General features: G+C 33.0%; 1 protein-coding gene across 6 annotated transcripts in view; it reads left to right on the forward strand.

The window, feature by feature from the left end:
- ERBB4 (erb-b2 receptor tyrosine kinase 4) overlaps positions 1-27,839 on the forward strand; it is a 1,327,834-nt gene that overhangs the window by 885,130 nt on the left and 414,865 nt on the right. For all 6 annotated transcript variants that reach the window (XM_074298794.1, XM_074298799.1, XM_074298793.1 and 3 more), the window contains exon 4: positions 4,477-4,611. In XM_074298794.1, the coding sequence (XP_074154895.1) occupies positions 4,477-4,611 (135 nt within the window). The remainder of the gene's footprint in view (positions 1-4,476; positions 4,612-27,839) is intronic.

Below are 27,839 nucleotides of genomic sequence, written 5' to 3' on the forward strand. Positions count from 1 at the left end.
ACTATAATACAATGTCTTCTTTGTAAAGCTTTTAAAGAGTAATACAGATTGTGCCATTCTATTATATAATCCAACTTTGTAGAAATCTTCCTAAAGACAAATTTTTAAGGTTCCACAAGGCAATTTAACTTCTATACAATCAAGAAGTATAGAGAACTAGGTATTTTGACTTTTACATGCAGTGATTTCTGTGGTAGAAATGAAATGTTATTGAATGAATACAATCAGCCCTGTTTACTAAAACTTTGGCTATTGATTAAACATGTAACTTCACTTATTTCACAATGTAAGTGGGTTCTTAGATTTCAAGACTGCTCTGAGCCCTAAATTTTGTAGACTCAAATGGAAATATTCTCAGGGAGAGGAAAAGGGGCTTTTCATTGTCATATATGTGTGTTTATTGTGTATTTTATAGTTCATAGAATTGTAAATAGGTTGACAGCCCCTAGAAGGGGGGGTGAGGTGGAATAGCTTCATATTTACTAGTTTGACATGACCTGTGCAGTCCAAGGAACCCAAAATTTGGGTAAACACAAATCTTCACTCTTTATGGACTAAATGGAAATAAGCAGTAATTTTTTTTTAAAAAGCAAGATTTTCCCATTCTGGCAGTTTTGAAGATGAAGCTATTTCCAGCTATGAAGGCAAGTGTAGAAGCCTATTTCCATCTTTTATCTTCTCCTAGAATCAGGAAACCTTTAAGTTACATAAATTGAACATGGAAAAACCAGCTCTGGTGTCACATGAAATAGGGCATTGATTATTGAAATTTTATTCTTGGAGAGTGTCCAATGGACCCATATGGATGTTAGTGAGTCTGCTTCTTTAAGTTTGTTTTAGCAAGGAATGGCAGTATCTGATTCTCTACTTCAGAACATATTTGAGAATATTTTCTCACTGCATTGAATGAGCTTAGGAAAGAAAATATCATTTGGTTGATTATTGAGTTGATACTAAAGAGTGCATAGAAGAAGGCCAGGTGGAAAAAAACTTATCCCCTTTTTCTTCCCTTCTGGCCACTAAGTATAAGGACAATTTTATGTTTCTCACTGGACTTAGCACAAGTTGCAGTTGCATCTAGTCACAAGACCTTTCAAGTTATCAGAAGACCTTAGTGAAAAAGGAAAAAGATAAAACAGGAAATAGCCCCATTCCAAAAACAGGTTTACCTTGGTAGATATGATGTGGATAAGGAGATACTCCACTGACCTTCCAAAGTGCAGAATTATCCTTATATCTCATAGCCAATAAGAAAGAAAGAAACAAAATTTCTCTATTTTAACTGCTTTTGTATATACTCACAGTTTCAGGTTAGAAGCCTCAAAAAAAGCCTTTTCTTCAGCAACAATTAAGTGGACAAAAAAGTTAGAGAATAACTGTTCATACTCTGAACGGTACAGACAAATATCTCTATTCCCTGTCAAAATTCGTCTTCAATAGTTTAAAAAAAGAAAAATTTGACTTTCCATGTTTGGAAAGCATTTTATTGACCATTGTCAAAAATAAATGAATGAACAATTCAATAAAAAAAATATTCCTTTGATGGATACTTAAAAATATAAGTTGATTGAAAGAATAAAATGAAAATTTAGCAACTTCACTATAATATTAAAGAGATTATAAGTTTTCATATTATTTTTAACAGACATAGAGTAATACAATCCTGACATAGATGACCGAAGTCTAGTCTGTAGAAAAGTGACAAAGGGGAGAAAAAGAAAAGAAACAAACAAAATAGTCATGAATTGCCTGTAGGTATATGCAAAAGATTATAAATCTCCTAGATCAGAATTGCTAACAGATGCTGAGTTTGGTATCCTGGGCATCATAAAAATATCACAGAGAGTGATCACTATTATGTTCTTCATTTAAATTTTTGTCAAGTGAGATTATACTCTATTTGCTATTATATAATTTTTAAGCCTTTTAATGTAAAAGTTGAGCTTTTGAATCACCTATTTCTAGGAACTATGTATCATTTCTAGGCTGATTCATAAGGCTGGAGCAAAAGAGCTTTTGTAAGATTATTTCTTACACGTATAATCTGATTTTAAGTATTTTTAGAAAGACAGTTGGGTACAATACCACAAACAGTGATTTCTTTCTGGAGTATCTTCTTTCATTTTTTACTTATCTTTAAATTATTCATGTATTTACCTTATGTTATTGATTTTAATTATGTAACATCTATAAATTTTAGACACTACAATCACAAAAGTTTTCCTTTATATAATTGAGGGGGGGAAATCACTTTGTTAGGTATACTGAAAAAGAAAAAAGCCACCTTTCATTTTATTTCAAGTAGATAATATTTGCATTTTTCATCATAATAAGGGCAAGAGAGAATCATAAGATAGCTTGAATAATGCTTTGCAGTTCTTATCTCAGAACTGAGTCTGGAGTATTGATATAAGTAAATTAATGTATAAGGTTCTAAGCTCTAAGTCAAAATAGAATTTTAAGTCCTACATCCTCTCCACTTAGCATATGAGAAAAAACATCCAGTCCTTATAAAGATTTATGACAAAGATGATAAATTTTGAGAAGAAAGAAATCTCCCATGCCAGCAATCCAATAGTCTAATTTTACTAATATTGAAGGTATTGAAGCTAAAGATAATATAGAGGAAAAAGTCAGGTTTCAAACTCAGGTGATCTGGCACCAAACTGCAATGTGCTCTTTACTGTGCTGTGCCGCCTGCAGATATGAAGATCTGAATTTGAATTCTGTCTCACATATTGATGTCAACTTTGACATTATCATTATCTCTACCATTTGTAGGTTCCATTTATGCAGATTGGAAATAGCATGCAGTTTTTGGGGATCAAAAGGGGTTATATATGAAATATTTTGCATTTTAAAATCTATGCTATTATCTTATTATGTTATCATTATACTATTATATATAATTATATTATTACTATTACTATATTATTATTGCAATAATTTGCATCTTTTTAACCTATATGTTCAGGGAATATTCCCCTAACATCCTCAAATGTGCTTCTGGGTGACAGGGTAACTATATGACTGAGAACTCTTTGGAAGAAAGTTTGCCATTGGCCATGAAGGATAAAATTAGTTCAGCCAAGGTTAGCCTTTGAAAAAAAAAAAAAGAGAGAGAAATAAGCAACATTTTTGTGCTCAAGATACCAAAATGTTTCTTCAGGGAAAAGACCATTTAGGGAAATGCAATATTTGGGGTAGGTGGTAAGTTTTCTTGGGGATGTAGTTGCTCTGCCTCTGGTGACTTCTTACATTATTACTATTGTTATTGTTATTATTATTATTATCATCATCATCATCATCATTTACTAATTTGATGCTAATATTATCTCTTGCTATGTGTTTAAGGATTATAATGTTCCAGGGAGATGGATATTTGAGGGATCTGACATATTCTGGTAAAAGCCAGTTCTGTTTTCACAGTTCCTGACATTGCCCAGTACTATCCCAAATCCTTCAGGTCAGAGAAAAAAGCTATTTAATAAACTCATCCATTCTAAATTATTAGTGTTGATCATATGATCTATTCAGAAATATTTACATTCTGAAAATGTTACCTTTAGGGAATAAGGTTTATTGGAGAGATTTGTTTCTAACAAATATTTTAGACTTGAAGTTGCCATAAAAGGAAAAGAAAAACTTACCCAGTGACACACAAGTTATAAGAAAAAAAAAAGCTTCATCAATTCAGTCCCTGATTTTGAGGTAGTTTAATTTGGGATACCTTTCCATTTATATCAAATGGATTCATATGTGGGTTTGGAAAGTGTTCTCTACATATCTTCCAGTATTATCTTTAGTTGACTTTAATTTTTTAAAAAAGTCATTTTTCTATTCTTTAAACATAACCAATATTATAGGAAGTAACATATTAGAAATTGATTACAATCAAATTAAATTGAAACTAAAATGCAATTTTTAAATTGTAAGTCCACACTACCAATAGTCTTTGTTTATTTAGATCATTAGAAAGCACCTTTCCTAGGCCATTTCTATGAAGTTGATAGTATAATCATTATTTGCTTTTATTTTACAAAGAACTCGAGGCTGTAACTTTCCAAGGTTACACACATAGTATATGCAATACTTTTGACCTTTTTTATCCAATATTTTTGTTTTTATATTATGTGAATTGGGATATATATTATTTACAGAAATAGAAAAGAATAAGGAGTGATTTCTTGATCTTTGATGTAATGGTCATTGGTGAATATAAAGTTTTTATAAGCAGCATCCTCAAAATTGCTTAAAAAAGCCAACTAAAGTCAACTTTTGCCAGATAAACTATTATTTTCTGAGCCATTTCACCCTTAGTAGATCTGAATTCAAACATATGAGCTATGTTATATAAAGTTGTAATGTATTTCCCTTCTATTCTTTTTAGAAACAGCTAGTAAACCCATTTCCCCAATCTTTTTCTTTCCAAAATTTAACAAATTAATATCAAATCTTTGTTTTTCATTTCCATAGAAATCTTAAATGGAGGCGTATATGTTGACCAGAACAAATTCCTCTGTTATGCAGACACCATTCATTGGCAAGATATTGTTCGCAATCCATGGCCTTCTAATTTTACACTGGTTTCAACCAATGGTAGCTCTGGATGTAAGTATTGTCATCTTTCTCTTTTGTTATCAGATCTACTTCACTTCAGAATGTTTTTGCAAAATAAAATAATTGTAAACTTCACATTTTTCATTATACCTGAAAAAGATATATTGACTTTTAAAAAATGTTCTTTGAAAAACTTACAGGTGACTCTCTATAATTCTGTGTTTTACCTGTAGATTCCGCTCTTCCTGCCCTAATGGGCCATTTCAGAACTTTACTTACTTCTTCATGGTCATGAATACTCTCTCCCATACCTCCTTCTTCCCATATAATTTACTTATTCTAAAGGACAAATCGCTTCCTTCATTTGTTTCCTATTCCACTGTTTATTACAGAAGTATAGGATTTCAACTCCTTGTTAGGTTTGTGAAAATGAAAAATAGAGAGTAATGAATGAAAATAATTCCTGTTAAATAATACAACAAACTACTACTTGTGTTAGACAGAAAATCTCTTCCAAGGCTTTTATTCACAAAACAAAAGAGTCAGAATGAGAGCTGTGTGATAGTAAGGATCATGTTTTTGACATTCCTTGCATCCTAACAGGTTAGCATAATGCCTAACACATGCTTAGCTCTTAATAAATGCTTGTTGACTGTCAGGCTCATTAAAAAATTATGAAAGAATTTCCAATCTGACAAAAAGGGCAGCTTCCTAATGACCTCTTTTCCTTGCATAGTATTTACATGTTTTAGTGGCTGGCCCTATAACTCATCTTATTGTTCCATTCTTAAGGTAGTCCTTTAATTTTATTTCAGTTACAATAATATTAGCTATGATTGTGTTATATGCCTTTAAAAAATCTCAACTATCATCAGAACCTTTAAAAAATGCTGTCTGGATTCAATTTTGTTTTCAATAAAATGAACTATGTTCTCCCCACATTTATTATTACTGACATTTGTATGAAAACAGCATCTTTGTCAAGGGATAATCTGGGTTTTATATTTTTCATCTGCTATAACATATTCCCCATCTGAAATCATAACTGTCCATCTATGGTTCTATAATTATTTGTCGTAGTAGTGATTGTATTACAAGCTGGGGATTATGACTTTTTATAAGACATCATCTGCCAGGGGAAATGATTATACATCTTGACTGACTCAAATATTTTAATAGGAACATAAAAAGAGACATTTGATAAAAAGAGACAGCTGATATTACATATATATGTATATGTATATATGTGTACCTACACATATATATGTACATTTCAAAAAAGGACTAGGACTTTTTTTAAAAAGTGAAACAATTTTATGACACCATTTAGAAGAGATTTGTATTGATGTTTCATTTTTATAGTGTGTATTTTTTAATTTTATATATGTGTATATACAGATTACACATGTATCTGTATTATATATATATATACATATGTATACACATACTATATATATACATATGTATACACATACTATATACATATACATATATATAGAGATATGTATACACATACAATACCAGATATAGGCATATATACATATAGATATACATATGCACAAATATATATAGTTAATTGCTATTTTGAAATATTGAAATGAATTAGAAATTGGTCCTGTTTACCCTATAGGAGAAGACAAAATCATTTGCTCTTATTATTCTTTGGAAGGAAGTTTTTGAGACTTAGGACCCCTCCCATATTTTTTAATATCTGAGTGAGAAGGCAGATTGGCTGGATGAAAGGATTGGACCTTTGTTTTCCAAATAATCAGACTGGCCTGGAATGCTTGAATGAGATCAAGCAGTAGTGAAGTCTAAACCCTGAGCCAAGAGGGAAAGATGCCCACCAGCCTCTCAGGTTCTGAAGCCATAGAGGTCTGAGGGGTTTGTTGAACTATCACAGATGGTATCCCTTTTGTGTTAATCTCTTTTTGAGGGCAAATTTGGATGGTTGTGCCTACAATTAGACAACTGTGGCTGCAATTTTTTGCATGCAAATAATTGCAGGTGCAAAAATTGTGAATGCAAAGTGGATGTCATGGTCAATGGTCCTTTAAAAATTAACTTGCCAAATGTTTCTCAAAGCTTTATTCTTTAAATAGCTATTAAGTATCTTTACTTCCTGGCACATTATATGTCCTGAATGGCATCATATGCATAAATAATGAAACTGTACTGGTGCTCATTTAGAAAAATCACATGAATTGTATTTTCATTCATGGGTGATGTATCATTATTTAAATCAATTGATGGTAAGGTGATACATACAGTAGAAAACCACATTCTTCATTCTGTTTAAGATAATTCTAAGAAATTATATATGTTAATAAACCAATTTATTACAAATACTTAGAAAATTTCTGAATATTCATTTAAGTGAGAATACCCCAGTACAACAAAATCATCTTCTGGTTGTCATCTGTTTAGATCTTCTTATTCTCAAAAGTATATTGATATTTTCTAGCTATTATGTTAATTTATTAGATGGATAAGAATGAATTTAATTATATATGTATAGATAGATAATCTATCTATCTATTTATCTATATACATATATATGTAAAATGTATGTTAAGAAAGAACTTTTTCTGAAAGGTTTACTTGCTAAATTTCTTTCTTAAACCAAAAATCACTCTGTTTCTAATTGGCCACTAATAGATCTTAGGCCAAGCCCCAATTGATCATTGTTTGGATCCTGATTGAGTCATATGGAATGTAAATAGCAATCATTTCAGCTTTAGTCAGAAACTCTGAGGGTCTTCTCCTCCCAGATTCATTCATTTAGATTTTTTTTAACTAGGTGTAAGAGGAGATTCTTTGTTTCAGTTGCTACCTATCCTTAATCACTGAATGGATGCTGTCTGAGTCAATCTGAGACTTGTTGAAAACCTTAGCTTAAAAAATCTAAAGTCTCCCATTTCATCCAGAGCCATCTCCAGTCCTTTTGATGAAGTTTGAGAAAGTAGAAATTTCTGAGAAATCTTTAGGCTACAAACAAAATATTGAGGAGAAAAGTACAGCAAGATTAGGGTTCCCCCTTAGTCAATGTCTTGTGGTTTCCGCAAAAGAGTTCACACTCAATCTCCAAGTTAAGGGAAAAAGATTTATATATTATGCTGTTTGACAAGGTGCTAAAGTTCCAAAGGAGTTCAGCCAAAAGGCAGAAGCAGGAAGAAATTATGCTGCTTGACAGCAGGCTAATTCCAGGAGAATCTAAGAAAGAGGCAGAATCAAGGAGATAATTTTGTAGGAAACAGAAAAAAAAATTTCGATTGATATACTAATATTATGGTTTAGAGGTATAATTGAGTAATGGTAGGGGTAGTGCTGGAACTCTATCTTTCCAGAAATCAGCAGGAGTCAGGATCACTAAACGTCTTTATTCTAGATCTTTACCGTGGCCTCCAACGCCAGGTCACGAGTGCAAGTGAGCGTGAGTTCCACCACCCAAGTTTCTCTTACTCCTCTCATGCAAGTCACTTCCCTCTCTTTGTCTCACCAATCAAGTCAGCACAGAACAGCTGGGGAGGGTCAACCTTAAACAAGTTAATAGGGAACCGTCCAATTGGCAATTAGTCTCACGTGCTTCATCATCCAAGTGCATTGCTCAGTTCTAGCCCTTTACAGGGTAGGGTAGTTCCTCTCATTGAACTCTACATGTTACTAACCAACAGAATTAGTATTGAGTTACTGCTATAGTCCAGTGGCACTCTCCCCAAGGCTAATTAGTTTTAGGGTTTCTAAGGAAATGCTATTTTCTCACACCTTGTCTTTTCCCCTTCAAGTAATTGAAATCCAAATTCTTTTGGGGCAAAGGGAGCTGTTTCAGGCTGATAAAGGGTGTAGAGATGGCCCAGTCTGAGTCCAGTTTGAGGAGGGAAGACTTGATGATAGCAGCAGCATCCAGGGGGTGTTGAGTTTTAGGATTAGGTAGCAGGTGGAATTCAGGTTGGGAAGTTCATGGCCTGGAGTCTGGACTGTACAAAACTTACTAGAGTAGGGGAGAAAACAATTATCTTGGAGAAAGTGAGATAATGGCAACAAAAAAAGCATAGGAGGCAGACTATGTAATTGACCAGTGCAAATAAGTTTCCCAAGGGATTCGAGAGCATTTTTTTTCCCTCAAGTGAGTAGATTAATATAAACCGAAAAGAAATCTCCATTGAATGGTCTCTGGGATTAACAATTGGCCTGAGGGTATTTGAAAGCACCCAGAAAGAGAAAGTGGGATCTAAATGAGGGATTGTAAGAGTCGGGGAATCAAAGGTGCCATCAGGGTCATCTTGGCAAAAGCTTGGGCCTCTGAATCTGCAAGCCTGTTTCCCTTGGTCTGAAGTGAATCCCCCTGGTGTCCTTTATAAAACATAACAGAAACCTCCCTAGGTGCATAAACAGCTTGCAATAATTGTGAAATCCTTAGGAATACTTACTGGGGGAAGGTTTAGCTGTCAAAAATCCCTTCCTTTCTATATAGTGCCATGAGCATATTTGGAGTCAGTGTAGATGTTCATTTTCATTCTTTTTCCCAGCTCTAAAGCTCTGGTGAAGGCAACGATTTCAGGCCACTGAGCAAAAGTCCCAGGAGGGAGCATCAAAAGTGACTGGCAAAGTGAGCCTTAGAAAAAAGAAACTTTATAGCCTTAGAAGTCTAGAAAGTTGAGGGTTTTTATGGCAGCTGCCAGAAAAGTCTCTTGGGTTGGGGTGCAGATAATGAGGCTGCTATTAAGCTGCTCCAGGTTTCTTAAATTTTTAGCCAATACCTGTCCACATGCACCTGGGGGTCTGAGAAGAGAAAGTTGGGCTCCCAATTTCACCATTAAGTTACACCTCAGCAAGATTGGAAGGAAAGGAAATGATAAGAAGAGTCTTTGAATATCAGATCACCAAATTGACAAGGCAGAGAGAAGGTCTGGAAACAATTCTCTTTAATCCCCATCACTTCAACATGGGAGGAGCAGGTGGAGGTAGAATACCAGGGCAGGACAGAAAACAAGTCAAAGAGAAAGTCAGTAGACTGACCTGCCACATCCAAGTGGTTTGGCCATTGTGATGGAGTAAGGGGGAGCCTAGCTTCTGGTCCTGAAAAGACCAGAGGAAAGGGAATGGGGTAGAGGCAGCTTGATCCCACTACTAGCAGTCTCTCTTCCTGTGTCCCTCCTGGTTGCCTGAGAGTTCTGAGGATACTTGAAGAGACTAATAACCCCAATCATGGCATCTGAAGCTCGAGCCCACTTGGTTCCTGGATATGGCAGCAGCTACAATTTGAGACTGTTCTGTGATCCCCCTGGCTCTGCAATCTCCCTCCTCTGCCACAGTATGCACCCCATTATTTAAAACTCCAAAAGCTGTTTCTAACAGCTGTGTCTGGGGAGTTTGAGAACCCAGGGCTAACTTCTGCAGTTTCCTTCGAATGTTTGAGGCAATCTAACTAATAAAATGCATGCTGATGGCAGTGGTCCCCTCTGGAAAAGGGGAGATCCAGGCTACTGGATTTCTCTAGAGCCTCTAAAAGCATCTCTGAAATAGAGCAGAATTTTCTCAGCTCTTTGGGTAATTTCTTTTACTTTTTCATAATTAACTTGCTTAATTGCTTTCTTCATACCTTCAGTGATGCAGACTAGAAAATGAACCATTCTCTCTGTCTCTGCTTCCCTACTGATAGTCCCACTCAGTCCCTGATTGGGACAGCAATAGCCCCTGGGGGGGTATTTCCTCTTCTGATAAATCTGACACTGAAAAAGGTACATGCATCCTGGATATTCCATCACAACAGTCTGTTACTTTTCTCAATGGGCAGAGTTTAGAAGGGATGGCTAAATCAGGATCCTTAGGAATTGATAAAGGGATACCGCTCCTTGTATGGAAGAGCTGAGGATCGGGGTCTGGGAGGTATCAGAAATAGGCTTAAAAGGTGAGGGTCCAAAGAAAGGGTACTGAGTTGAAGAAATATTGCCAGACATAAGGTTCAAATCTTAATAAGGAGGTGATCCTGGAAGGAATTCTGAGGCTTCCTGAGAAGGACTGCATGAAGGAGCAAATGGGGGATTCCTTGTCCTTAGAGGAGCAGAAAAGAAAGCGACATTTAAGAGATCAGTGTTCAATTCTCCTCAAGTAGATTTAAAGATAGAGAACTGTTCCATCTTTGCCACAAGCCTTAGAATTCCTAGATCTATAGCCTAGAGAGGATGAAAAAAGATGGCAAAGGTTACTTAGTCAAGAAAGAACTTTGCCAAGAAATGGAACGAGATTCTAAGTCAGTCAGCAAGGAAAATTTGCAGAGCATGCAGCTCACATGACCCAGGCAAGCTTTCCTAGAGCTTGGGAATATCCTCCCAGCTTTAGGATTGGTTGAAAAGAGCTTAACTTATCAAGGAGGGCATAAAATTTGTGGGCAATGGGAACCCCATATGGGTAACAAAAATGCTTCAGAGAAAGCCACTCCATCAAGATTAGGGTCCCCTTTGATAATTGTCAGTCTCCAAGTTAAGGGATAAAGATTTATTATGCTACTGGACAGTAGGTTAAAGTTCTAAAGGAGTTTAGCAAAGAGGAAGAAGCAAGAAGAAATCATGTTGTTTGACAGTGGACTAATTCTAGAGGAATCTAGCAAAGAGACAGAATCAAGGAAATAATTTTGTAGAAAAGAGAAACAAAAATTATGTTGATATTATAATATTATATTTTAGAGGTACTGTTGAGGAAAGGTAGGGGAAGAGTAGTTCCCATCATTGAGCTCTACAGCTTACCGACCAATAGAATCAGTATTAAAGTTCTGCTATTGATGGCATTGTTTGCGGTACTCCAAAAATTCAGTAGTCAGTGTTAGCATTTCTCAGGAATTGCTACTTTCTCATCACTTTTAATCTATATCTTACCACTGGACCCAGATGGCTCTTGAGGGGAAAGTGGGGTAAGTGGCTGTGCTTAGCCCTCCCGCACTTAAATCCAATTTACATGCATTACCTCCCTAATATCATGGTCCTTTTCTAGAAAGAAGAATAAACAACAAAGAACATATACTTATGAATAGAAAAAAAAATGTATCCTAACACCATATTAAAAACATGTTTGATAAATTTTATTGTTTAAATTGGCTTTTCGTAGGAAAGTTTTTAAAATATAAAGATTTTTTAAAAGATCTTTTAAAATTTTGAGCTTCAAATTGTCCCCCTTCCTTGTACATTCTGTCCCACTTACTGAGAAGGCAAGCAATATGACATTAATTATACATGTGAAATCATGCAAAATAATGTCTATATTAACTATATATTTTTTAATTAAAAAAATAAAGAAAAAAACTATGCTCAATTCATGCTCAGAGTTCATCACTTTTCTCTGTGGTGGTCAATAGCATATTTTCATTAAAAGTTGTTTGGATTGTCTTGGAGCATTGTGTTGATCAGAATAGTCAAATTTGCATACTCGGTCATCATTACAACATTGTCCACAATGACCTTACAATTATTCTCACTTTATTTTATATCACTTCATATACATCTTATCATATTTTTTCAAAAACCACCTTCTTCATCATTTTTGGTAGCCTAATAGTATTTCATCACTATCATATTCCACAGTTTGCTCAACCATTCCCCAATTGATGATTTCCAATTCTTTGCTAACCCCAAGAAAAGATACTATGAATATTTTTTCATATAGCTCCTTTTCCTTTGATCTCTTTGGGATGCAGATTTAGGCCTGACATTACTAGATCCCACACTCACTCACAGGTATGTATATACATACACACACACCCACATACACATATAGTTTTCCTTCTTTGAACCAATTTAACTGAGAGTGAGGCTCAAGCATTATCTCCTACCCCATCCCTAGTTCCCCATATGTTATAAAAGTTCTTCCTGGAACACCACTTTTATGTGAGAAAAATTTTCTCCTTTCTGCCTCTCCCAATTTACAATGAATCTTTCTCAAGTCTTATTTTTTTAAAAAAATTATCCCAACAGAATTGAGTCACACCCGTTCCCATTGCCTATTACACTCCTTTTTCTTCCTGTTACAAATGTTAAAGTTTAATTTTATTGAGTCCCTTATGATTACTCTTTCATGTTTACCTTTTTACTTTTATTTTGAATTTGAATGTCAGATTTTGTATTCATCTTTGGGATTTTTTGCCTCTGGAATGCTTGAAAATCCTCTATTTTATTAAATATTGTACCTCTCAGCTCCACCAAAGGACTGCACTCAGTTTTTCTGAGTAGGTAATTCTTGGTTTAATCATATCTATTGTGTTTTCTGGAATGATATCCCAAATGCTTTGCTTTTTTAAACAAGGAAACTATTAAAACTTGTGTGATCTTTATGGTGCTTCTACAATATCTGAATATTTTTGTTTACTGGAAGTATTTTCTCCTTGACCTGGGATTTCTGGAATTTGGCTATAATATCCTTTGCAGTTTTCATTTGAGGATCCTTTCAGGAGCTGATTAGTATATTCTTTTGATTTCTATTTTACCCTCTGGATCTTAGATATCAGGAGAGTTTGATAATTTCTTGGAAAACGATGTCTTAAGCTCTTTTGTGGTATGAATTCAATAATTCTTAAATTATGCTTTCTTAATATATTGTTCAGATCACTTGCTTTTCTAATGAAATATTTCACATTTTCTTTCAAAATTAAATCCAAGTTCCTTGTACAACATGACTTTTAAAAAATTATGTCTAGTACAAGTCCTGGCATAATATTCAGCCAACATTTATTAACTGCTTCCCATATGCAGGCACTGCCCTAAGCTCTGGGGATTGGAAGGAAAGCTAAATACAATACAATCCTCAAGGAGCTCACAGGCTAATGGAGGAGACAAAATACAAACATCTATGGACAAACAAACTATGCATAGGATATGTGGGAAATAACCAAGAAAAGGAAGGAACTAGAATTAAGGGAATTGGGAAAGACTTCCTTTAGAAGTTTAGATTTTAGTTAGGTCATGAAAAAAACAAAAAAAACAAAAAACAAAAAAAAACAAAGAAGACAAGAAGAGATGAAAAGGGAGAAAATTCCAGATGTGGGATACAGCCAGTGAAAATGTCCAAAGTCATTAGATGGAATATCTTGTGTGAGGAACAGAAAAGCTATCATGCCATTAGGTCACAGAGTATTTAGAGTGAATACTAGAAATGAGTTTTGAAGAGCTTTGAATTCAAATATTAGATTTTATATTTGGTTCTAAAAATGAATGGGAACCATTGAAATTTATCAAATGATGGTAGAAAGTCAAAGATTAAAACAGTAATACATGTACTTTGAGAATATTTTGGAAATAGAGTAGAGGTTAGATTGGAGTAGGGAGACATTTGTGACAGGGAGAACAACAAGCAGTTCATTGAAATAGCTTGTGCTTGGCATCTGAGCCAAGGTAATAGTAGGGTATGAGAAGATAAGGAAACAGGTGGGGAAGATCTTAAAAAGGCAAAAGCTACAGGAAATGGCATTAGATTGAAAATGGTGGGTCAAAGTGAAGAGTCAAGTACAGCATCTAGATTTGAAGCTTAAGTGACTGGTAAGTATGATGGTACCGTCAATAGACATAAAAAAGCAAGGAAGGAGGGTTTTGGAAAAGAATTCAGTATTGGACTTGTTGAGTTTAAGATAAATATGGTATATCCAGTCTGAGATGTTCATTAGTCATTTGAAGATACATGACTTAAATATAGAGTTGATAAATGAATCCAGGGAAACTGATGCAATTACTAATTAAAAGATTATATGAAACCTATATCAGATTGCTTGCTGTCTTGGGGAGGAGAGAAGTTAGAGATGGAGGGAGAAAAAAGAATCTGGTACTCAAAATCTTACAAAAATGAATGTTGAAATCTATTTTTCCATGTAACTGGAGAAAATAAAATACTATTGAATTTTTTTTAAAGAGTGTATAAGGAAAAACGAAGAGAGCATAGAACACATTTGTAGTTAGTGGATGTGACTAGATAAATATTCAGTAGTGTTGGAAAAAATGGTGAGACAAAACCAGGAGAGAGAATTAATATCAGGAAAACTTAAAAAGAGAGTATCAAAAGGAAGAGGGCAATTGACAGTATCAGGGGAGAAATTATTGAGTAGTAGTAAATGTCTTTTAGAAAGTTGATTATGTTACACTAGAAGGAACTTAGGAGAGAGACAAGGGTTAGACATACAGATATGGAAATCCTAAACTTTTTTTTTTTTTGCTGTTGTTCAGTCATTTCACTCATGTCTGACTTGGAAAAGATGGTTTGCCATTTCCTTCTCGAGGAAGGAAATTTTACAGATGAAGAAACTGAGGCAAACAGTTCATTGACTTGTCCAACATTACACAGCTAATAACTGTTAGGTTAGATTTGAACTTGTCTTCCTGAGTCCAAGCCGCTCTATTTACTGTGCTATCTAGCTGCCTTTACCCTAACCACTGAGAGATGAGTTCCCAAAGAGTGTGAGAAAAGAAATATGTCTTGAAAGGAAAGAATATCCAAAAGGAGGGAAGAGTCTTTACTTTGAAATGCTGAAGAGTATTCAACCGTTCACCAGCCTCTTTTAATAGGAGCTGGAAGGACTCTTTCCCAAGAATTTTTTTTAACTCCCTTTAGGTTGGGAGGGTAGTGCCTAATTTGTTTTTGATGACTCAGAGATTCAGAACGTTTTGCAGAGAATTGTATGGATTGCATAAGCAATTTTCATCTAAGGCTGATCTCACATCCATGTGGCCACCATTTCCACTTCCTGATACCTAGTGCTTTTTCTCTTATATATTTTAGTTTGCATTTCTGTCCCAGCTGAACTGTGCACAAAGCTAGTTAATTAGTGTCTCAGCCAATCAGTCACAAAGAAAATATACACGTGCTGTCTCCAAACAAGGAGGTATTCTCTCAGCCTCTTCTTTTATATCCAGCTTTACCCCCTTTAAAAAATCTCATGCCTCAGCATTCCTCCTCATTCTGCAAAGGCTCTTTTCTCCCTGGAAAAGGAAAAACACCCTAGAAGCTGATGAAATAGAATAAACAAAGACTTAGAGGTAGGAAAGCCCAGAGTCAGATGATCTCCAAGATTTTGTTCTGCTTATGTTGTTCCCAAAGTCTGTGAAAGCATAACATTTTTTGGCTCAAATTCAGTGCAATATTTAGTGGTAAAAAGGAAAATCACAATCTGATTTTTTTTCCCCTTGGTGGGACTTCCCAATCACTTATTTGTGATTTTTGAAGAACTAGGTCCTCTTTCATCTTTGATTTCCAGGTCTGCTCTCTTCTGTTCACTCCTTCAAAATGTCATTTAAAAATAAACAAAAGGGAGTTAAATATGATTATTTTGTTTAATCTTTTAGTTTAATTTCAGACCTATATGGTCTAAAGAATCACACTGATTTTGATTGTAGCCCTTTATTAGATGATCAGGTGTTTCTTCAGTCCTTTTGTATAGATAACTACAAAGTTCCTTGTAACTAGATAGTAGCACAAGAAGGACTGAAACCTGGGAACTATTGAGAGGGAGAGGAAGGGAGGTTTAGAAATGAGAAAGAACTGATACTGACTTTGGTGCTGTGAAAGAATCATCCTTACCAAATTAAACTTGTTCTGGATCTAGAAGCCAGATTCAATTTGTACCTGTCCAATGTTGAAAAGCAATTGAAAATGTTTTTTGCAGTAGGTTCAGGAAGCAAAAGCATAGGATGAGTGTGACAAATGTTCAAGGTATTTAATTCATCAATATGAAAATGAATGAAAACCTGCTGGTTGTTTACTTATATTTTCCCTACCTTTTTTCCATGATTTGTTTGCTCTAAAATGGGCAAAAGTTTTTTAAGGTGTCTGGGTATTCTTTAAGCCAGCAGGGAAGGCAAACTTCATTAATAATCAAGACTCTCACACCTCCTTAGTAAAGAAAAGCACATCATAACAAACAGTGGCAAGAACCTCTGGTATCTGGAACTTTTATTAGAGCTACTTTTTCATGTATCTTTTGGTAAACTTACAGTGAAATCCTCTTTGACAAAAGACAGAGGGGAAGGGGAAAGAAAGAGGCTTTGTATAATTGATTAAAAGAAGGTATTTAAAATCAGGACTTCTTCTCTTTTCCAGGCTCAGAATAGAGGTACAAGAATTTTTATTTATTTATTCATTTAATCACAAGAGGAAAGAAAGAACAAGGCCTGAAGTCTGATCTCACTTCTTACATTTGGGTTGAGAGGATAGTAATAGTCTTACTCTCAGCCCAGAAAAAGTAGAAAATAAGAAAATCTGAAAATCTCACTAGCTTGAATCTCTTTCCTCTCTGCAAAGAAAAATGGACAGTTGCTTTGTTTGTTGATAATCCTTCAGCAAGGGCAGATCTCGTTGAGTATACAAAAAAGATCTATGAAAAATAGTGACTTCTTTCTAAACATGCGTTTGCACCAGGAAAATTCTCTATAATGTTTTCTACATAAATGCAAAATAATTTCCACAGACTATCTTACTGATTTTACCAATTCTCATTTGGAAAAACTTTAGTAACTTGTCACAGCCTCTAGGATAAAATACTAAATACTCATTGCCTGGCATTCAAAGCTCTTCATGTCTGGTTTTCATCTAATTTTCCTCCATTATTTCCCACTGCTCCTCATTAGAGCATCTATGTTCCATGCAAAGTGGACTAGTGATCATTCAGCCTTCTCAGCTCTATGTCCCTCCTTGCTGTTGTCCCACAATTGTAAAATGAACTTTCTACATGCGAGGCTCTTTTAAAATTTCTGTCTATTCATATAATTCATCTATGGGGCCATTTCTCTTCATAAATCTTGTTCTACTTTCCTCTTCCCTGCCCTAGGTTGTTAATATTTTCTCCTTCCTCAATTTTCCCAATATTATACTTGTATGCAGGCTTAATACTTTTTGTTTTTATTGTTTTTTTATTTATTTTGTAGGTATTATTTTATCATATGATTATTAATATCCCTTATTTTTGTAATTCCTAGGGCCTTACACATAGTAGGCATTTTCTAAATTTTTGTTGAATTAAATAAGGAAAGGAATTATATAGAAGAGATATTTCTTAATTTTTTTACTCAACATATGTTCAAAATAGGTAAGAAGACACATATATATGAATGTATATACATATGTATATATAAGTAAATGGAACAGAAAAAGTAATTATATCTGTTTGTATGTGTATACGATTTTAACACCATTTCTTTACTCCCTTTCCTTTATTCTTGAATCTCTAGCAATTAGCAGAATGCTGGCATAAAGCAGGTGCTTAACAAATACTTATCTATAGTTTACCCACCTCCTTCCTTGATACTTTCTTCTGTTTCAATATAATTTCTATAGTTATAGGTTATAAAACTTTAAAGAACTAAATTTACCACAGTATTATTTATTAAAATCACATCTCCAAAGTGTGTTTTTAAAAATAATGGAAAATTTACATTTTATGAAGAAAATGAAATAATGGATCTATTTTTGAAAACTATAATGAAACCTATAACTACTAACTCTTCATTCCAAATTTAAATAACAGAACTCTATAGAAAATTTTACATATGTAAAAAATAAATATAAATTATACATATAGGAATTGTGTGCGTCTGTGTGTGTAAAACAAATTTTTGGGATTCTCTATTGAATATAACTGATATGGATCTTTGGATCTATGTGGCTTTATAGCATGAGGTAAATGCAAAAATATTAAAGAAATATAGATTATATAATTTTGAATAATCTAATGAATCTTTAAAATTGGAAATGTTTATATAAATCTTTACATAGCTTTAATAAAATTATGTGCAAATGCATGTATGGTTTTTACAATAATAAGTTATCCTAAGAAATATAGTTACTAATTTTTAATTTTATTCAGTAGTAATAATGCAAGGAGGATTCATAACATTTACATTCTAGATATAAATACTCAAAAGAATATGGTCAAGAAATATTGAATAGCTATTATCATTGAATAAGCCCAAACCAACTGGATATATCTATTATTCTAATCCTTGATGGCCATTTTTGTTGTTATTGTTGTTTTCTACTAAGTAATGCTTGTGTTTGTTGTAAGATATATATTTTCTGCTTTTGCTAAGAGAAAAGGAAAAACAACACAAGCCCATTTTATGTAACACATCTAGAGTAATAGGGAAACTGAGGCTAGAAGAGACTGGTTTAATTTTAAAGTGGAGAGTTTAATAATAAGGTAGCTGACCCAATAGGTCTATGGTCCAAAGCAATCTCATGAGAAATTTACAGGTCCTTTTTGGATCAACAATAGAAAATTAAGATAAAGGGACATTGAATGACTTTCCTGAGAAAATGAAAGGAGCTCAATTGAGAATCAACTTTTGAAGACCTGGACAACTGCAGTTTCTTTTCTTTAAGCTTAGATTACATAATGACCAACTGATTTATAATATAGGAAAAAAGTGGTCAAAGAATGACATTTTTCATCTCCTAGGTTGAGCACCATGGCTAAGACTCAACCTAAACTCTTGGTATAATTTCATATAGAATTTATACCATTGACAAGCTCAGTGTCATTCTAACAATATAAAACTTGTATATTAAATTTTCTCTCCTGCCTACTTCCTCCCCAAAATCATGACATACTTATCTTGGTATTGGTGAAATGAAATAGAAATTATGAAGCACACAACTTCCTGATCTAGTGACATTTGTGTGGATAAGAAATAACCTAATAGAGGAAATCCTGAGTTCTATGACTATGGCTTAGGAAAGTGACTGGCTCATAGTAGGAACATTTTTCATGCTTATTCCCTTCCTTCCTTTCTTTGTCTTTGTATGTCTCTAAATTTGTACTTGTTCAATTCATTTCAAATACTTCCTCCAGCCCCATTTTTTCCCTCCTCAGTGGAATTCAAATTCCTAAAAAAAGCATTTAATTCATAAAAAATCAAGTTGAAGGTTTTGTTTCATAAGGAGTTTACCTCCTTTCAAAGTATTTTCCATTTTATCAGTAGACTTTAAAAACTTAAATGGTAGGTAATTGGTGCATTGAAGAGAGTGCCAGACTTGGAATCAGAATTCAAATCTGGCCCCAGACACTTACTAGTTGTATGACCTTCAGCAAGTCATCTAACTCTATTACAATTCCCTCATCTGTAAAATGAGTTGGAAAAGAAAATGGGAAACAGCTTCAGTATCATTGCTAAGAAAATCCCAAATGGGGCCACAGTTAGATACAACTGAAAAACAACTGGACAGCAAAAAATCTTAAAAACCCTTTAAGACCTAATCCAAAAATTGAGTTGTGACCAAATAATAATTGTATAAACTCAAATTCCTTCAGCACAATTTATATAGAAGAACCTAATTTTACCAATCATTGTGCTATGCTTGAATATAAAAAGACTAAAAAGAAAAAAGAAAAAAATTGCTCTCAAGGAACATACCTACTTCTTGGGAGAATAACAGGTACACAAACAGGTATATATGTCAATATAAAATATACATTAAAATACAATGTAGTAGCATGTGTTTCTAGGAGTGTGGAGAGAAGGCCACTGCTGTAGGAGATATAATTTAATAGCATTAGGGCAATACAGAGATTCTAAGCCTTGAGGTTAAGTAGTGTAGACTCATACCACCCCTACCAGGAGATAGTTTGTGCTTAGGAATGGAATCTCTTTTGTGAGAAAGATGGGATATTCTATAGAAGAAGGAAGGAGTGGGGCCTTCAAGCTGAAACTTGGAGTATAGAAGGCAAAATGATGAATTTATAATAAGCATATAAAGAAAGGTTAGGATAGGATTATTAACTGCTTTAACTGCAATTGGCTGGGGGTTATTGTATTTTATTTTACTGGTAACAAAAAGCTACTGAAGCATCTTGAGAGCAAATTGGGAGCCTTGTTATTTAGGTGTTTCAAAAGACTCTTAGTCTTTTGGTCTTTAGCATTTCAAAGTGTCATTGACCCTTTTATTAATAACGTGCTATTGCTACTAATAAAATATTAATATTGTTAATAAGCAACAGTTATTGCAATATTAGATTAATATTATTAGTGAAATTATTTATTACCCAGAAATTATGTTTCTTGAACTTTTTAAACATCATATATCAAATATCAAGAACAGCAGAAACCATATAGATCATCCCTTCCCCACTTTATAGATTAAGAAACTGGATCTTTAGGAGATTAAATTATTTCCCCAAGATCATCAAGACATTAAGCTTTAGAGATAGGATTTGAAGCCATTTCTGGGATTCCAGTGTCAATGATCTTTTAATTGTACCACAGTAGAATCTGAAAGACCTCATAGTATGATTCCCTTCTCCCCTCCCCCCGCCCAGAAACCTATTTTACTAGATTATCTCTGAAATTATCTTCCTATTCTAAAATCCTTTGAGTCTTCTATTCTTAAACTTTTATTTTTGGGGGGGATGGGTGAAATTGAAGAGCAAATATTTTTGAATGTTACTATGATGCATTTTATATCACCTTCTTGCAAACATCATTAATTTTTAAGGCATGTTTCCATTCTTTAACTTCACAGTAAAGATAGAATCCAGTACCATTTGGTGATGTTAGTTTTTTTTTTTTTTTTTCTTTCTTTCTCTAAGGATTTATGAGGTTTATTTGTTCTGTTCTTCAACAGTTAAGTTCCCAGATGATGGAATGTTAGCCATATGAGATGTGAGACTTTTTTGGCTGATAGGCTTCAGGAAGGTTTGTGTAATAAACACTGTCACTGAGCTACCCAATTTTTTTTTTTTACAATTTCTTACCCATTTTTCTTTGTTATCTGTCTCAATAAAAGCTCGTGTGCTCAACTCACTGCCACAGGATACTAATTTTTAACAAAAGACTAACCGTGATTTTACATCTAAAGAAATAAAAATGAATTTCAAAAGATTAAAGTCCTAACATATTGAAAACAACCATGGGCCAGAAGAAATACATTAGAATCCTATTACTAATTAGTACAGGCTTTAGGAAAATCACTTGAGCTGGGGTCAGTAAGCTTTAAGAAAACTTTTTAAATAACAGCCTTTAAATATAATTGGTTTCCTTTTCAATTTTCTATATTTTATTTTCTATATTTAAAAGTATTATTCTGAAAAGAGACCCACAGACTTCGCTAGATTGTCTAAGAGTGTTTATGACAACATAAAAAAGTTTAAGAAACCTCAGGCTAGATCTCTGAAGTCCCTTCTCACCCTCACATTTTATGAGCCTATAATTGGGTGGCCCCAGATCAGGTTAATTTTTTTTTGAGATTCTACTGTAAAACATATTTTTCCCCTAAAGAGATAGGAATCTATAAAATATTTAATTGTGACCATTAAAATACTTTAAAATATGATTTCGGGGCCTGATAACAAAGGATTAAAATAATGTAGATGTCCATAGATTAGGGAATGGTGAATATTATGGTTAATGAGAGGAAATATTGCTGTACTATAAAACATGGAAAAACATAATAAATGAAGAGAAGCAAAGTTATAATAATAGAACTAGCAAACTCTGGAAACATATGCATTAATTAAAACAATGTGAATTATAAAGGCAACTACATTACAGTTGTCCTTAAATGTTGTAAAATTATATTAATGAAGTTTGGACCCAAAGGAAGAAATGATAAAATAGCTACTTGCATTCTTTTGCAAAGATGGAGGTTCACACATGTGGACCATGACATATAATATCTGACATATTTATGTGGTGGTTCTGCTAAAGTTTTTTTTTTCTTCTTCTTTTTAAAAAGGAAAAAAAATTAATAGACAGATGTCTGAGAGGGAATTGGAAGAGATACAGAGGGGAAATGTAGGTAATATTAAAACAGAACATTATTTGCAATAAGTAAAAGACTAAAGTTCTATGTATTCAATGTAAGCAAGATGGAATCAGTTGATTCCGGTTTTTAAAAAAAACTTTTTAAAGTCTTTTATTAAGCCTACAACATATATTTCCATCAAACAATCCATTTAGAATTTTAAAAATTATATATATATACATATATATATGTATACACATATAATTTATCCATAGTATATATTAGTAATTATGATATAAGGTAATAATAATAATATAATTCACAATTATATAATGCTTAAATATTTACAATTAATTTTATATCCCATCATTTAGTCATCAAAGATTTACTTTCCCAAAGTTTCACACCTAACAAGTATCTGAAATTAGATTTTCTTGCTTCTCACTCAAACATTATTCACTGCTGTGTTGGGCAAGGTAGAATATTGTAAGTGTTAAATACTCAAAGTACCTTAACTCTGACTACTAGAGTGCCACTGGAGAGCTCTAAGTCAGGGACTTACATGGTCAAACCTACCCATACTCTTTTATTAATCTATAATATTACTCAAAGAAATTTGGGGTTTACAATAAATTATGCCCTAGTTGGGGTGGAATATGAGGAGTTAGTGAAATTTAAAAACAAGAGGATCCTTTTAAATAATAATTTTCTCCTCCCCAAGTTAGAAATGTATAATTTGTCTAATGAATACCATTAAAACATTTGGGGAAATAATATTTTCAGGACTTTTGTGACAGCAAAGAACAACAAACAGGGCAGATGTAATAGTAAAAATAATGTTGGCATCAAGTACATTCCAAATGTTTGTTGTTCTTAATGGGGCTACCAAAGAGAAGGCAAATTTTCATCATTCCCGTGGGCTTTTCTGATTTGTTCAAAATCCTTATTCATTACTTCAGAAATTCATTTGACACTGATTGGAACTAATTCTGTTCCACAGTAGGGGACGTCACATATCCTAAGCCGAGCTAACAGCTGTAAGCTCTGATAATTAATGGCTTCTAATTGCTTACTCTGAATGAAATATTAGATCATTTCATATGTGCAAGCCTTTCTTTTTCATTATCAAGTTGTTGTTTCCTCATAACTGCAAGTCATCAAAACAGTGTTATTGATAATATGGCCCCTGAAGCCCCCAACTTTTGGCAAAAAGTTTGACTTTTTTCATCCTTTCCTTTCTTTTCTCTACCTGATGAATGGTAACTTTTTAATAAGTCAAAACATTAAATGATCCATAATCATTAAGTAAGATCTATAATCAGCCACAAATAACTTAAAAATAAATAGTTTAACTATTTATAGAGGAACAGCTACTTGAATGAAGACTGCCTATTTTCCTTACTAAGCAGTTAGTTGTACAGTATATATTGCTTATCCATCAGTGTGCATGTGTATATATTTTTGTGCTCACATGTGTGTTATATATGTATCATGTATGTATATGAGTTATATAAACAATTACTGCTTTTATATAACTAGATAGTATATACATACATATAATGACAGATGGTGCAAATGGACATTGAACTAGACCTAGTATAAAACAGAAACATAAACCAGGAAAGAATAGACAGCTCTTTCAATGACATGAAATCCATCACGAATAACCTTTTTCTATGGTGACATTTGTCTATGCCTGAGTTATCCCAGTAAATCCCTCTTTTACTACAAGGAAGTCCTCATGACTCAGCTATTTGTTTCATGCTCTTTGTGAATATATATATATATATATATATATATATATATATATATATATATATATATATATATATATATGTCCTCATGACTCAGCTATTTGTTTCATGCTCTTTGTGAATATATATATATATATATATAAGTCCTCATGACTCAGCTATTTGTTTCATGCTCTTTGTGAATATATATATATATAAGTCCTCATGACTCAGCTATTTGTTTCATGCTCTTTGTGAATATATATATATATATATAACTTCTCCATTGGTATGCTGGATGCCAATGCAGAGCCCTTTTGACTTCATTTTTTAGATTTTAATCATTTCATTGGTTCCATCCAAAATTGTAAACCATTTTTATCTCTATTCATTGAACCCAGTGGTATGTATCTTTACGCAGGCTTTTCTATTGTTTGATGATGTGTTGGGCTTTATTATAACAAAAAATATTTCTGTAGGATTTTGACTTGTTTATATGTACTCTTTTGAAAATCTACCAATCTTCTTCTACCCTTTTAAAGTATAATCGTTATTTAAAAGAGTATAAATCAATAAACATTTATTCTCATTTAAGTAAAATGACATATATATGTATATATATATATATATATATATATATATATATATATATATATATATATATATATATATATATATATATACATATATATACACATACATATGTCTGTCAGACAAGAATATGGAAAGTATTGTAGGCTGAGAGAGAAGAAAAATTCCTAAATCTTCCCATCAAATATGATGCTATAATTATATTGTGATTTTCCCATCAAATGAGTCTTGTTTAATATGTTACAAACTTGTTTTAATGCCTGCAGAAGTGGGGAAAGTAAAATTATATGTATCTGACATATCGATGTTTAAAAAACTGACAAGAGTTAGAGAAAGCTGGGAAGATATTATAATCTAGGTTATGTTGATATTAAACTTTAGTACCCATGAATCAAGTCAAATCTAGTATCAAAAACAAAATCTAAATATCCTTAGTTCTTTATACAGAACTGCTGCTTAGCCAGACAACCAGTGATTATTAAGCATTGACTACATGCAATTGCAGTAAGTGTTGAACGTACAAAGAAGTATAAAAGATAATCCCTGCTCTAAAGGAGCTCAAAATCTAATGGGACAGACAACATGCAAACATATGCACCCCCAAAAGAGAAAAAACCAATATTCATAATAAGGGAGAAATAATTAACATAGGGGAAACATAGGAATTAAGAGGAGTTAGGAAAGTCTTTCTATAGAAAATGGAGTTTTAGTTGAAAAGCCAAGGGGTTGATAAAGGAAAAGAGAATAATGGGCAGCATGGAAAGAATCATAGACCAAAATCAAGTAACTTGTTGACTCTCATATTGTCAAAGTGGCAAATCACACTTCTAGCATGAGTTTGAAACTTTCCCAGAGTTCCAAGTAGCTTCTAAATACTGCTTCATGTGATTTTTTTTGTTCAAAAATCCTTTTCATTAAAAAAGTTTATTTATATTGTACTTTATAAACATTTTACTTTTACTAGAGGAGCCATGTTATAGAAAAGATAACATTTACTATATTTGTGGTAACATCCTTTCTTTTTAGATACTCTTTCCTACTTGAAGAATGATTTATTTTTTTGAGATTTTAAGGTATTATTTTCAATAGGGTAGTAATAGAATAAATGTCCTTCTCTTTTCAGCATAATTGTCAGTTGAATAAACCCCTTTCTAGGAGCATGGACTTGACCATCCTGACAAGTATCAGAGGCTGCTGGTTGCCACATAATTTATTTTTCTGTAGCATTAAATTTATGAACACTGAAAAGTCTGAGAAGGCATATGCAAGCTTGTGAATAGGGTTGTATCTACCTGAATTATTTCAGTTACAGCAGCAGGAGAAGAATGGGGCTGACAAGAAGGAAATTTATCCAACCCAGTTTACCTTATGCATAATTCCCTTCTTGATGACTCCATTGGTATATTTTTCATAAAAATTCAAATTCATCATGATCACAATTGAAATATCCCCTCCAAGTTCAAACATTTTGACCGAAAAATGTATTCCTCCTAATTTCCATTGTAAATTGTTTTACTATTCTCCAAACTGCAAAAGCTGGAACTTTGGAAGTCACTGTATACCCTTTCCTTTGTCGTTGAAGTTCTAATCAATTATGATACTTATTTGAATTTTATATGTTAGATCTTCATACTCTTCTTTGTTTTGAGTGACAATTTTGTAATTATAAAATTAAAATAATCCTACATTTTACTTTTAGAAAATCTTAGGTGCTTTATAAAACTTATACCATCTGCATTTTCAGAAATTTGGAGGCTGCTTTCTGGACTAATCATTCAAACTCAAATTCTTCTCTCCAGAATTACAAAGATTTCTTAATTGCCATATCTAATGGTCTTTTTCTCAGTTTTCACCTTTGCTGTCTTGGCAGCAGACTTTGACATTGTAGATTACCCTCTTTTCCTTGATATTCCCTCCTTTCTAGGTTTTTATAATATTTTTATTTCCTGATGATTCTTTCTTTCTCATATGACTTTCTTGGTCTGTTTTGCTGGATCTTTGCCCATGTTATCCACATAAAGTTTACATGTCCCTCATGGCTCTCTCTTGAACTCTTTTCCTTCCATACTATATTGCATGATGATTTCAGCAGTTTCCATGGATTCAAATATTATCTCTATGAAGATAATTCTCATATTTATTATTTCCACTCTCACCTCTCTTTTGAACTCCTTTCTTGAATCTCTAACTCTCTATTACACATTTGAAACTACATATTTCACAAATATCTTTAACTCAACATTAAAGTCCAAAATTAAACTCATTATCTTCTCCTTCAACCCTATTCTCCTTTCTTCTTAACTTTTATTTTACTTTCAAGAAATCTCTATTTTCCCAGCCATCAACATTCTCTACCTAGATGTCTTCCTTGACATTAAACTCTCTTTCATCTATCATATCTATTTAGTTGACAAGGCTTGTCAATTTTGGCTTCATTAATATCTCTTCATGTTCCTCTTTCTCTACACATACACATCTATATGTATACGTTTTATTTATAGATAGCTTTCATATTTCCCCTATTAAGATCTGAGCTCCTGAGAACTTAAATTGTTTATATCTATTTTTGTATACTTGGCATTTAGCACAGCGCCTGAAATACAGAAAGTGGTTTTATTAGTTTCTATCCTTCTTTCTATATAGTGCCAACAGTAATGTTGTAGAGATTTAGAATGTGGTTTAATTGTGATCGAATTCAGTGAATGGATAATCTAAATAATGGATAAATGGTTTCCCCAGTCACATAGGCTAAAGTTATAATATTTCTATAAGTCAACATTTAGGGAATAAGAAAAAAAAAGATATATATATATATATGTATATATATATATATATATATATACATATACATATATATGATAGTGATGACTTTTGAATTATTTGTATAATATATATGTACACACAAAATTTCTAAAACTAATTGAGGGTATTAGCAAATAAGAGGTTAATTTAATTTAATTTTATTTTTATTTTTATTTTTTTTGTTAATTTTATTTTTAATAGTATGTTATTGTTTTCCAATTACATGTCAAGATAATTTTTACAAGATTGAGTTCCAAATTCTTCTCCCTCATCTGTCCCTAACTTAGAAAATTGTAGGCAAATTAAATTATAGGCAATATACATTATAAATGTGCTATCGTGCAGAACATGTTTCCATATTAGTCATAGATGTGAAAAAAGAGAGAGATCAAAAGGGAAAAAAATACCACAATATTACCAAAAATAAAGTAAGTGGGAGAAAAAAAT

The sequence above is a fragment of the Sminthopsis crassicaudata genome, chromosome 3 (genome assembly GCF_048593235.1).
Source record: "Sminthopsis crassicaudata isolate SCR6 chromosome 3, ASM4859323v1, whole genome shotgun sequence".
NCBI classification, from domain to species: Eukaryota; Metazoa; Chordata; class Mammalia; order Dasyuromorphia; family Dasyuridae; genus Sminthopsis; species Sminthopsis crassicaudata.